General features: G+C 36.9%; 1 protein-coding gene across 1 annotated transcript; it reads right to left on the bottom strand.

The window, feature by feature from the left end:
* Positions 1-240: 240 nt before the first annotated feature.
* On the bottom strand, positions 241-12,129 carry LOC129949884 (protein grindelwald). Its single transcript, XM_056061596.1, has 3 exons — positions 11,467-12,129; positions 574-855; positions 241-509 (listed from the first exon to the last, which is right to left on the bottom strand). The coding sequence occupies exons 1-3, from the start codon at positions 11,675-11,677 to the stop codon at positions 349-351; spliced, it is 654 nt and encodes a 217-aa protein (XP_055917571.1). The 5' UTR covers positions 11,678-12,129; the 3' UTR covers positions 241-348.
* Between the last annotated feature and the right edge of the window lie 1,315 nt (positions 12,130-13,444).

Genomic DNA, 13,444 nt, shown 5'->3' with positions numbered 1-13,444 from the left:
GGTGTGATTGGACCTTTCATCTTCGAAAACGACGATGAATCTACTGTCACCGTCAATTCGGAGTGTGATGGTCATATCATAACCGATTTTTTTGAATGCTATTGATGAATACGACTATGATATGAATTTTGTACTAGGGAGTTTCCGAGGGTATTTTTTTTGTCTTAATTAATTTTGAAAATCTTTTTGAAAGTGTTCCTCACTTTATCAGCTTAAGTTAATAAATAAGTACGAATACCCTTGTTTTTTTTAAAAAGGTAATGTTATTTTACAAAAAAAAATACATATGTAATAATATATCACTGTCAATGGACGAATTATTGGTTTTGAAATAAATTAATTTCGAAACTAATATGAATTTTGTGGGAAAGGATGAGTTTTATTCGATGAAGGCGTAACCTGCAGTCCAGCATTGTCGTAAGAGTATTCAGTAGTCGTTGTGCTGTCTTCAGCAGGATAACGTGTGCTGACTGGAGTTGTAACTGTAAGTACTGTTGATCCTTCCATTCCTATAAGTTAACATAAACGATATCATTTGTTTAAACAAAACAAACAAATTATGTAATTATTTACCTGTCACGCTAAAGATTTGAGAAGGTGGCCTTTCTGGTTCGTGCATATTCATGACATTGGCTATGGTTCCGGCATTTTGCTCTTTTGAATTTTTTTCTTTTTTCGATGTTATTTTTTTAAGAAATTTTCTAATACTTTGTCTTCTTCTAAGCCATCGGATGATTTTGATTCCATTTGAAAATATCACAATAATCAAAAGAATAATAAGGATAATAAAGATAACATCTTGTTGTTCCTTCATTGCACGAACCTGCGCAGGTAGGTTATCATCTTTGTTGTATCCTGAAAATAATCAAAAAGAATAATTTAGTATTTATTTTAAGTTCTCAATCAACTAAATTTAGTCAAGAAAAGATAGGGTCAAAGGTAAAACTAAATAATTCATAAAATTTTCTGTAAGCAACGACTCAAGAGTCTCCAAAAATCCCCCTAAAAACTGTTTGTAAAATGACGTTTTATGGGGGGTTGAAGGGGAGAACAAACTGAAATATTAACTTTAACACAATCAAAACCAATGATACATGATTTCATGGTAGTTTTTTAAGCCTATCCAAATAAAACGAAAGAAATTGAACCATCCGACTTTAAAAAATTATAGCCCTATTTTATTTAAGGACAACATGCATCTCTTCGATCATTTGTGTTTTAATAATTTTACCAAATCGGAGAATTTGTAAGACTTGTATTGCCCAGCCCCCCTGCTATCACAGTATAAAAAATCAGTATGAATATTTGTATCTACACTGAATGCATTTTAGCCAAGTGAAACTAGAAAGGCTTTGCAAGCCTGGCCAAAATTAGGGTAATCTGCAAACGTGAAATTTAGGTTCTGAATTGATAGTAATAGATATTATCGTTGAATAGCAAGATGGTAAAGGGTGATTTTTTTGAGGTTAGGATTTTCATGCATTAGTATTTGACAGATCACGCGGGATTTCAGACATGGTGTCAAAGAGAAAGATGCTCAGTATGCTTTGACATTTCATCATGAATAGCAACGCTTGCAAATCATTGAATTTTATTACCAAAATCAGTGTTCGGTTCGAATGAAATAAAATCCAGCTCGTGCAAGAACTGGAGCCAAACGATCTGCCACAACGTCGAATTTTCAGTGAATGGGCCCTAGAAAAGTTGGCAGAATATCCGCTTTTTTATCGACAAATTTTGTTCAGCGATGAGGCTCATTTCTGGTTGAATGGCTACGTAAATAATCCAAAATTGCCGCATTTGGAGTGAAGAGCAACCAGAAGCCGTTCAAGAACTGCCCATGCATCCCGAAAAATGCACTGGTTGGTGTGGTTTGTACGCTGGTGGAATCATTGGACCGTCTTTTTTTTTAAAGATGCTGTTGGACGCAACGTTACGGTGAATGGCGATCGCTATCGTTCAATGCTAACAAACTTTTTGTTGCCAAAAATGGAAGAACTGAACTTGGTTGACATGTGGTTTCAACAAGATGGCGCTACATGCCACACAGCTCGCGATTCTAGAAGAAAACATTTCCGAAGAAATTCGGGCTATTCCGGCCGAAATGCTCGAAAAAGTTACCCAAAATTGGACTTTCCAAATGGACCACCTAAGACGCAGCCGCGGTCAACATTTAAATGAAATTATCTTCAAAAAGTAAATGTCATGGACCAATCTAACGTTTCAAATAAAGAATCGATGAGATTTTGCAAATTTTATTTTTTTTTTTAAAATAGTTCTCAAGCTCTTAAAAAATCACCGTTTATATTGATAAGAATACTAATTGAAAATTCGAAATACTAAAAGAACCAAATGCCTTCTAAGTTTAGATATCCTATGTGATGTGTATGGGAACCTAGTATCTATGCCTACATAAAATAGCTTCACTAATAGTGCGGCTTTAGGAACCACGGGCGGATGCAATAATGAGAGTCACACACTTAACATAAAGACGAGTTATAGGAAACCGACAAAATTAAAATAACATAATATAAATGCATACATCTTGTTTCCATATATCAAAGGCTTTAAGTACAAACCTTAACTATGAAATTATTTTAGAACATTGTTGTTTATTGTTGTCCAGCTAGAAATGGTCTACCTATTTAATTTGGACGACAATGTTAGAAATTGTGTTAAAATTTAGCTCTTTCCCAAAAATAATATATTCTGTTTTTGTTAGCATTTCTATGAATTCGAAATACTCTAAAAAAAAAAAAACAGAAAAATGAGAAAGTTAGCTAGAAAAATGTGTTTTTCATAGGATTATAAAAAAAAGAATCTGTTATGAAGAATTGTATGGTTTCTTATACTTTTTTTTCAGTCTCAATTTTCGGGAGTCTATTATTACTTTCGTTATCAATCTGCCTTCTCGTAGATTGGAGCTGATGATAGAAGACAAATTCTTAAAAATTACTCTTTTGAGTGAACCTTTTAAAAATATATTGATCTTAAAGGAGTCAACAAACATTTTAAAATTCAAGAGAAAAAAATATTTCTTTCTTGAATTTAAGCACATAATTTCTCTAAAAACTAAATAAAAACAAATTTGTTGAAAAAAAAAACTTTAATGTAAGGAACAAGAGATTTGCAAGTTGTACTCCATTAGATCGATTTTGGTGTTACGAAAATAAAATTTGGAATCGAATTTTTCATTAAATAAATTTTTCAAAAAAGAAAGTTTTATTGCACTTGTATATTTTGATCTCTTACTTACTTACTTAAGGTGGCGCTACAGTCCTGTGTGAACTAGGGCCTCACCCAACAAACTTCTCCATCTAGCTCGGTCCCTAGCTAGATGTCTCCAGTTTCGCGCTCCAAGTTGGGTGAGGTCACCTTCCACTTGTGCGCGCCACCTGATCCGCGGCCTTCCTCTACTGCGCTGTCCTGTGGGTGCGGATTCGAAGACTTTCCGGGCCAGAGCATTGGTTTCCATGCGCTCTACGTGCCAGCCATCTTAGTCGTTGGACTTTTACTCTTCTTGCTAAGTCTACGTCGCTGTACAGCCCGTACAGTTCGTCGTTCCATCTTCTCCTCCACTCCCCTTCGATGCATACGGGACCGAAGATCACACGAAGAACTTTTCTCTCGAAGCGACCCAAGGTGCTTTCATCCGCTTTTGTCATGGTCCATGCTTCTGCACCGTATAGCAGGACGGGGATGATAAGGGTCTTATATAGCAACGCTTTGGTCCCTCGAGAGAGGACATTACTACTCAATTGCTTTCTTAGTCCAAAGAAACAGCGGTTAGCAAGAGTTATTCTGCGTTTGATCTCAGCGCTAGTGTTGTTTTCTGCGTTTACAGCGGAGCCTAGGTAGACGAAGTCCTTGACTACCTCAAAGGTACGTCTGTCGATTGTGACGTTTTGACCAAAACGTCGGTGTTGTATGTCCTTTCTAGACGACAGCATGTACTTTGTTTTGCCCTCATTAACCGTTAAACCCATTTTTGCCGCCTCTGCCTCAATACTCACAAAAGCCCCATTGACATCACGCTGAGTTCTTCCGATTATGTCAATGTCATCAGCATATGCCAGTAATTGGACAGACTTTTGAAAGATAGTGCCTCTAGTGTTGACGTGTGAGCTCTGCACTATTCTTTCAAGCACGATGTTAAAAAAATCGCATGACAGCGCATCACCTTGTCTAAAACCTTTTTTGACATCAAAAGGTTCTGTTAAGTTGTTTCCAACCTTTATGGAGCAGCGTGAATTCTCCATGGTCATCCTGCACAAACAGACGAGTTTGGCAGGGATGCCAAAACTAGACATGGCTCTATACAGCTCGTCCCTGTAGATGCTGTCATATGCGGCCTTGAAATCGATGAAAAGATGGTGGGTGTCGATTTGGTGCTCTTGAGTTTTTTCCAGGATCTGCCGTAATGTGAATATTTGATCAACTGTGGAATTTCCTGGTCTAAAACCACACTGATAAGGACCTATCAGGTTGTTGACGATGGGCTTTAGACGTTCACATATTATGGCAGAGAAGATTTTATAGGCGATGTTAAGTAGACTTATTCCTCTATAGTTGGTGCAGTTTAGAGGGTCTCCTTTTTTCAGGATCGGGCAAACAATACTGAGGTTCCATTCATCGGGCATGTTTTCTTCCGACCATATCTTACAGATTAGTTGGTGCATGCTCCTAACCAACTTATCTCCAGCTGCTTTAAAGAGCTCGGCATTCAAGCCATCTGCTCCAGCGGCTTTATTAGACTTCAACTTAGATATGGCAATCTTTACTTCGTCTAAGTCGGGAGGACGGGATTGTTGGCTTTCGTCGTCTATATCGAATGGGTCATCCTGCCTGACAGCGGGATTCAGTTCGTCGTCGCCGTTATACAGTCTGCAGAAGTGGTCCTTCCATATCCTCAGCATTGACTGCGGTTCCACTATGATGTTTCCACTTTCGTCTTTGCAGCCTTCGGTTCTAGGTTTATGTACCTGTGAATTTCGTTTCACCTGTTCATAAAACTTTCGAACCTCATTCCTGCTTTTATACCTCTCAACATCTTCAACCGCACGCTTCTCATGCCCTCTCTTTTTCCTTCTGAAAAGTCGGCGTTCCTCTCGCCTCTTCTGCTCATAGAGCTCACGAGCAGCTCTCGTCCTTTTATGCAGCGCCGCTTTGCGTGCCTGTTGTTTGGCTGCATTTGCCTGCCGACATTCCGCATCAAACCAGGGGTTCCTTGTTGGTGGCTGTTTGAAACCCAGCACATCAGAGGCGGCTTCTCTGATTGCATCTTGGCAATGTTGCCACTGGTTTTCGATACATTGTGTTGGCGGCAGAGAACTTCGAGAGAGGTTACTTGTCACTCGGTCGGAAAAGGATTTGGCGATCTCTGGCGATTGTAGCCGTTCGACGTTGTATCTTCTCCCAGCACCTCCCTGTTTTGCCTTGGGTCTGGAAATCCGAAGTGCTACCCTGGCTACAACGAGGTAGTGGTCCGAGTCGATGTTAGCTCCTCGGAAAGTTCGTACATCCATGATGCTGGAAGCGTGTCTGGCGTCGATCGCAATATGGTCAATCTGGTTGACGGTAGATTGATCTGGAGAAGTCCAAGTTCCTTTGTGGATGTTGAGGTGTGGAAAACGCGTACTGGCTACCATGACGTTTCGCCCCGCAGCAAAATCTATGAGCCTGAATCCATTATCGGAAGTGTTGTCGTGCAGGCTGTTTTTCCCGATTATTCCACCAAAGATGTCTTCCCTTCCTAGCTTGGCATTAAAATCGCCCAGGACTATTTTAATATCGTAGCTAGGGCACTGCTCATATGTTTTGTCTAAGAGCTCGAAGAACATATCTTTGGTGTTGTCGTCTTTCTCTTCTGTGGGGGCGTGCGCGCATATCAGGCTAATGTTGCCGAATTTAGCCTTGATGCGTATGGTCATGAGGCGCTCATTGATGCACCTATAGCTCAAGACTTCTTGCCTAAGTCTGGCTCCAATGACGAATCCGCATCCAAATAAGCGCTGTTGGTTTTCGTGGTAGCAGTCACCATAGTAAATATCGCAGTTTTTCATCCTCTTTTTGCCCGGCCCATCCCATCGTATTTCCTGGATGGCGGTGATATCTGCTTTATATCGTTCTAGGGCCTCCGCTAATTCTTCGGCCGCACGTGGTCTGTTAAGGGACCTAACATTCCACGTGCATATCCGAAGTTCGTTGTCCTTTATTCGTTTGCGTTGGTTGTCAACAGTAAATCCGTCCGTATCCGAGGCTTGTTGGTGCTTCGCAACTTTGAAAGCTTTTACGTGGCCAGGAAGTCACCCCGACGCACAACCTCCAACCTGGAGGGCCAGATCCTAAGTATAACTCCAAGGATGGGGAGCCGGATAAAACCGCTCCTTACAGGCCTGGGCTCCGAATAAGTCGAAGAAGCCCTATAAGGTGTTCACTAAGTAGTTCAACCTTACTGGAACTGTAGACGCCACCGTTGATTCCATCTCGGGAATTCCTCCGCTGCCGTCTGGATAAGGAGAGGTGCCTTAGTGGAAACACCTCTCCCCACCTCTCTCGTTTGCTGCCCCCAACAACTTTCCACTGGGGTTGGAACCCAATCTCCAGTTGAGGTACTAGGCACCCGATGTTCACCACGTGGAGGTGAGAGTAGGAGTTGATAGACAGTGGTTGGTTTTAAGAAAAAACCTATGGACGCTTGTGTCCTCTTGAATGCACATGTCTACCATTTGAACAGGCTTTACAAATATGAAATTTATAGCGCTAAATAAACTTTTTTCTAAAAGTATTGTAAATACAAAGCATGCTCTGCATGATATTTGCAAATCAGGTTGGTTTCAAGTCGAAACCTTAGTTCAATTCGCAACATGAAAGCTTCGAAAATACACATACCTGAAATTCACAATTATGATGACCAACCTCCTCCTTGGCTGTTTCCTAGATATCTCATAGATATTTCTTTAAGAGAATCTTTAAAAGAAAGCAAACCAAATTAAGTTTTTAGACAAAAGTTTGCTGATGAAATCATAGAAACTGACAATTTAGGTTTCGTTCTATACACCGACGCATCCTGTAAAGATGGTGTAACTGGAATACTGCATTTATAGGCTTCACAGTACCAACAATAAAGTTTTACTCCAAGAACTTATCACCCCTGATCAAAATTCGTATATATTGGTGAAGTATTTGCATAAGTGGAAGCGTTCAAATATGCCCCCAATTCAACTGTCAAAACAGCTATCTGCAGTGACTCTCTCAGCGAAATTCTGGCTATTAAAAACAACAAGAACTAGGTGCCAATCATTCAAACTTGAAGAGCCCATCTCTGCTCAGAATGTCCACATGTCACCAGGACATGTTGGAATTGCAGGGAATGAAAAAGTAGACAAAATACCACCATTTCCAAACTCCATATGGATTCATTCTTTCAAGCTTTTGAATAAGAGGAATCAGAGAATCATTGGAATCAATCAAAATTATTTCTGAGAACACATAAGCCAAATTTATCACATGTGACTTAAAACCGATCTCAAGCAGTACAGATTTCACGATTGAGACTAGGCCACACAATGTTTAACAAATCGCATCTCTTTAAAAAACAAGACCCACTATTATGTAACTTTTGCAGAGAACTACTAACAGTTAAACATATTTTCATATGCTGCAGAATAACAAAGGAACATTTCAGGGGAAACGTTCCCACCATCAAAGAATTATTAGATCCTTCAGTACATCCCAGTACTTCAAAATTGTTTCCGCTGTTAGCGAAGAATAAGGTTTAAATTTAAAATATAATATCATTATCTTTACCCACTCTACTATTGTAACAACTACTCATGTAATAAATTATTAAATTCATTATATTTAATATTCAAAATTGTAACTACAAACAAAATAATTTATTTTTATATTTAAATTTTATAAATAATAATATATGTATTTGAAATATTTATATATAAACCTTAAGAAAAATGTATTATCAGTAACCGCCAAAAAGGCATAGTATACCCCGTCGGCATTATAACCCGGACAATGTTAATTTATTAATATTGTATGCTTTGAAAATAAAATAAATAAATACAAAATATGTTGACATTTTAGATATGGTGATGCTACCTTGGACAGAGGAACATTCACCCCCTATTTGGAGGTTCCAGCAGAACAGTGATAAGGTAAGGCAATTTTCTGGTACCTGATTGTCCAGTTGCGAAAAAATTGCTTTCCAATTTAGGCAACTTTTTTGGAAAGTTGACTGAAAAGTTAGTCAAGAAAACTATCAAGATCGTACTTTTTTATTCAATTGAAAACAACACTTTATTCCTCTATGTTCCTTGCCAAATTGGAAAAGAAATAAGTAATATATTTTTACATTACAAAATCCAAATCATGATGGGCTTGAAGCTTGCCTGAGGAGTATTTTGTAGACAATAATGTTTTTGATAGTTTTTGTACGATGAACTTAAGGTAGTAGTTAGTGAAGAAAAGTTCAAGTTTGAATTTTAAGTCACTTGAATGTAAATGAATGAAATTGATTTGAATCTAGTCGAGTATTTGTTGAAACACGGAAAAAACAATCATTATACTGAAAATACCAAATATGGATGCATTGTATGAAGAAATTCCGCTGTCAGGCAGGGTGATCCATTCAATATAGACTACGCAATATAACAATCCTATCTTCCCAACTTAGACGAAGTGAAGATTTCCATATCTAAGCTGAAGTCTAACAAAGCCGCTATAGCAGATAGCTTGGATGCAGAGATCTTCAAAGCAGATGGAGATAGTTTGGTTAGGAGCATGAACCAACTAATCTATCAAATATGGTCCGTAGAAAGCATGCCCGATGAATGTAATGTTTGACCAATACCGAAAAAAGACCCTCTAAACTGCACCAACTATAAAAGCATTAGTCTACTTAACATCGCTTACAATGTCTTCTTTGACATTATATGTAAACGTCTAAAGCTCATCGTCAACAACCTTATAGGTCATTATGAGTGTAGTTTAAGATCAGGAATGTCTATAGTTTATCATATATTCACATTAGATCCTGGAGAAATCCAAAGAACATCAAATAGACATCTTTCATCTCTTCATTAATTTCAAGGCCGCATATGACAGCATCTGGAGGGACGAGCTGTACAGAGCCATGTCTAGTTTTTACATCGCTGCCAAACTCGTCCGTTTGTGCAGGATGGAGAACTCGCGCTGCTCCCTAAAGATTGAAAACAATTTAACCGAGCCTTTCGATTTCAAAAAAGGCTAAACATTGGGTCATATGATAAAAGATGAGCACTGTGCGGTCAGTCGAATCAAGAAGGAAAAATGTCTTCTAAAAGCGGAAATGAAAGTGTAATTATAAACAATATGAAACTAAATAAAGTTTCGTTACTTGTTTCTTTAGATGGTGTCATTAACCAAGGCGTTATGCCATCCCTTTAGGGCGCAGTAAAATTGCTGAAGAATTATTATTCATATGATTAAATAAGAAACTATTTTTCAAAATACGGGAGTCGTGGACTGATCTTGGCCAGCAAACTTCAAACCTTGTACATTTTTCATCCGCGTTGCACGTAGCCTGTACATTTATTGAGTAGTATCCTTTTCGGTTGACGTATTCCTCGCGGTGATATGGTGATTTCCTTATAAGTACATGTCCGTACATCCAATGACGTAAGGAAACTCATACCTACTGCTCCAAGACCTTTGCTCTTTTTCTATTTCTTCAGAAGTGTGTGCGAATATGATCCAATCAGTCCAATTTTTGTTACGACTTGCTGTACCACTCTAGATCCTGTTGATTGTTTGACACTAATGTCTTCACCAACACCGATTTAAATACCAGGATTTCCTTCACAACCCACAAAAATCTTCATTTTTTCTTGATGGGGCTAAGCATCACCGCGTGTTTCAAGGGATTGGCCCTCATCTGTCAATAATTGCACACCTCTTTCACTATTTCACTAAATCAAAACAATTTTCGAAAATCTCCACCAATTGGACTCATCTCTCAATAATTGCACACCTTTTTCACTATTTCACTAAATCAAAACAATTTTCGAAAATCTCCACCAATTGGACATCTTCTATTTTTATAAACACGATTTGTAACAAAATTGTTCAGAAACTCTGCCATTTTGATAGTTGTGTATCAACTTAGTAAGAGAAAACCCATCCTCAGCAATTTGTGAGATCGATCTCAGGCAATCGAGCGTTTGCTCATCTTTTTGCATATCAAAAATAGAACTTTCTCACATAGAACTTTCGTTGAGAGATCGATCTCAACACTCTCAGCTTGAGGTCGATCTCGGTCATTGTATTTTTTTTGCACACCACTCAAAGAAAGTTCGCAGAAAAGTGGCTAAAGAGCTTGGATTCATCTTTTTGCATATGACCCATTGTCCACGTCAACACTAGTGGATATATTTTTTAAAATTCTGTCCAATTACTAGCATAAGCTGGTGACATTGAAATAATCGGAAAAACTCAGCGTGATGTGGGTCGTAGAGGCGGCAAAAATGTGGTTTAACGGGTTATGAGGGCAAAACAAAGCTCATGATATCATCAAAAAAGTGACCTACAACTCCGACCGACGCACGTCAAAACATCATAATCGACAGATGTAACTTTGATTTAGTTATGAACTTTGATCATTGGAAACAACACTAGTGCTGAGATCAAACGAACCGCTGTTTCATTCTGGCTAAGAAAGCCCAGTCTCGAGAGGAAATTTCTTAGCGTGATCTACGGTATCGTATGCATAGAATGTGAATTCAAGAAAAAAATGTAACGACGACTTGTACGCCCTGTATACAGCGACGTTAGACTTAGCCAGACGGATAAAAGTCCAACGATTGAGATGGCTGAGTTATGTAGAACCAATGACCCTGCCCAGAAAATCTTAAAATCCATGTCCACAGGACAGCGCAACGTGGGAAGACCGCGGATGAGGTGGCGCGCACAATTAGTGGAAAGTGACCTCACTCAACTTGGAGTAAGCAACTAGCGACATGTAGCTAGGGACCGATAAGAAATAAAAAAGTTCTGTATTCCATACCGTCGATAATTTCCTCTATGCAAATTCACTTTAGTACAGTTATCAAGCATACGTAAAAGGTACTCCACCACTTTAAAAAAAAATAAATGATCTTGTATCGAAGCTGCATTTGTAAAATTATATTTATTTTACAATACTAACTATTACTGTTTTATTTTTAATTTATAAATTTGCCGGTTATGAGTCGACTTTGTTTTTATCATTTATTTTATTTTATAAACCTATACTTACTAAGATATCTATTATCAACTAAACAATTTAAACAATTCATGACTCATACATTTGTTTACGTTTACCATCACGTACTTATTGTTTGCAGAAAAGTAAAAAATATTTGTATTTTAGAAAGAAAAGATGAGAGTTTGTTTCTATTATTAAAAATATTAATAAATGAGAAGCTATAGACTCACCTGCACAATATTTATTGCAGTCACTTTCGTGGTAATTATGGGAAGTTGTATCGCAAATTCCTTCACAATTTTCACACCGTTCACTAAACGGAGAGCAATACTCTTCTGAAGAGCATACTTTTTCATTTTTACAAACCTGAGCCAGTTCTAAGGATAACGATCCGTGTATGGCTGGCATCAGGATAACTGCGACACTTAAGGCACCATTCATATCTTAGAATAAATTATTATGTTTTTCACTCAAACTATTTAATTTGTTTAAAATACTTTTTTGTTTGTTTTAATTTGCGACAAAATATATTAACTTGTTTTGATGATGCTAACGATGACTCATACTTGAACGCCCGCTTTCACATAAGTTTTATGAGAAAAATATTTAGGTAGGTAAATATGTTTAAATATTTTATAGAGTTAACGAATCTTAAACAATAATTTATTTAGTATCGCTATATTATTATTAACAATAATATTGCAGACGTTATTATTGAATATTATTCTTATTATTATTGTTAAACAATTGTTTAGTGAGCAAGTTTGTTGCGATCAAAAATGCACGTTTTCTCTTGGGACACGCATCGTTAACTGGTATTGTAACCGACCGACAGGTATACTCGTAGCTAGTCAACATCTCCAGAATTTAGATACGAGCTCTACTCAACTCAGGTGAGAGCTGATGTAGACTTCTAACCGAACACGTATTAACCATGAAACTGGTTTTACTCAAGGCATTTTATTTGTGTTTATTGTAGGTATTCAAGATATACGCTCTCTACCTGTTTTGATCGTTGGGATTGTTCGAGCGGAGCCAAAGGCAGTAAGTTGTTTCTATCGATCGCATAGGTAATCGCTAATCAGTTATAGGGTTAAGAGGTATACTCAAGACTCATAAGCTAGAATATCTAATTTCATTGCAAGTGTTTATTTATTTGATTTTTGTTGTTGTTGATGATAATTATTTATTAAATGTTATCTTGAATTTTATCTACAAGAATAGAAGATGTGACTCGTATTGATGAATTGTGCAAAATATTCTAAGAAAAATATATTATTGTTTTAATAAAATTTATAAAAGTTAATTTTAGCTGGTGTATCATTGTTTACTTGGATGTTTTCTTTTTTCTTCTTCTTCTTTTTCTTATTCTTTCTTATATTTTGAATTTTCTCGTTTTTCATTCATCTTTTCAACACCTTTACTTGTATTACTGTTGTGTGCTTAATTTTCTCAGTATGGAAGTATATCTTTGCCAATTCAATACAATTTTGAATTATTTCTTCCAAATTGATTTATTCTTTTAGTTAATATTTTCCCCCATATCCCTTCAATTTTGAATCATGTTTTTCAACAATAATTAAAAATGTTAACTTGAAAATGCAATCCTTGTCTTCAAGGGTATATATTTGCTTGCACGATGAAATACATTTTTCTTTCAATAAAAAGCCAATACACTCAATTTAACTTTTAGAAAATCACCTGTCACTAATGGATATACAGATAAGGACATTAAAATAGATACACTAACAAAATGTTTTAAAAATACATTTTTTTATAAACTAAAAAAGGAAAAGCAATCATTAATTTGGACTCTAGTTTTTTTAACAAAAAAAATGTAAACATTAATTATACATTAAAAATGGACTAAAATTAAGAATTCAAAATTTCACAACGCGACAAAAAAAAAAACAAAAGGCGTTTTAATTAAAATCATTAAAAGCTTTGATATATTTTTACTTGTGGAAACGCATGTGTTAGATAATGAGATAGAGAAATTTGAAGGTATTTTTAATAATTTTAAGCTAAAATGGGTGCCAGCGGTGAAAACAAATACGTATGGGAGAGGAATTGGAGGGCAGCTTCTTGGTTTCCGAAAAGGACTTTGTGGATTATCCTTAAATTTTGTGCAAAGGGAAGGGATTAATATATTGGAGGTCATGTATAACGGTTCGAAAGTGTATATCACTCCTATATATTTAAATTGTA

The sequence above is a fragment of the Eupeodes corollae genome, chromosome 3 (genome assembly GCF_945859685.1).
Source record: "Eupeodes corollae chromosome 3, idEupCoro1.1, whole genome shotgun sequence".
Classification (NCBI taxonomy): domain Eukaryota; kingdom Metazoa; phylum Arthropoda; class Insecta; order Diptera; family Syrphidae; genus Eupeodes; species Eupeodes corollae.
Note: the sequence above shows the minus strand (reverse complement) of the source record. Positions and strands in the feature narration are given on the sequence as shown.

Coding starts and splice junctions, on each gene's coding strand:
- LOC129949884 (XM_056061596.1), bottom strand. CDS start 11,677: ATGAATGGTGCCTTAAGTGTCGCAGTTATCCTGATGCCAGCCATACAC. Junction 856..11,466: donor CTGCAATAAATATTGTGCAG/GTGAGTCTATAG, acceptor GATTATTTTCAG/GATACAACAAAGATGATAAC. Junction 510..573: donor TCAAATCTTTAGCGTGACAG/GTAAATAATTAC, acceptor GTTAACTTATAG/GAATGGAAGGATCAACAGTA.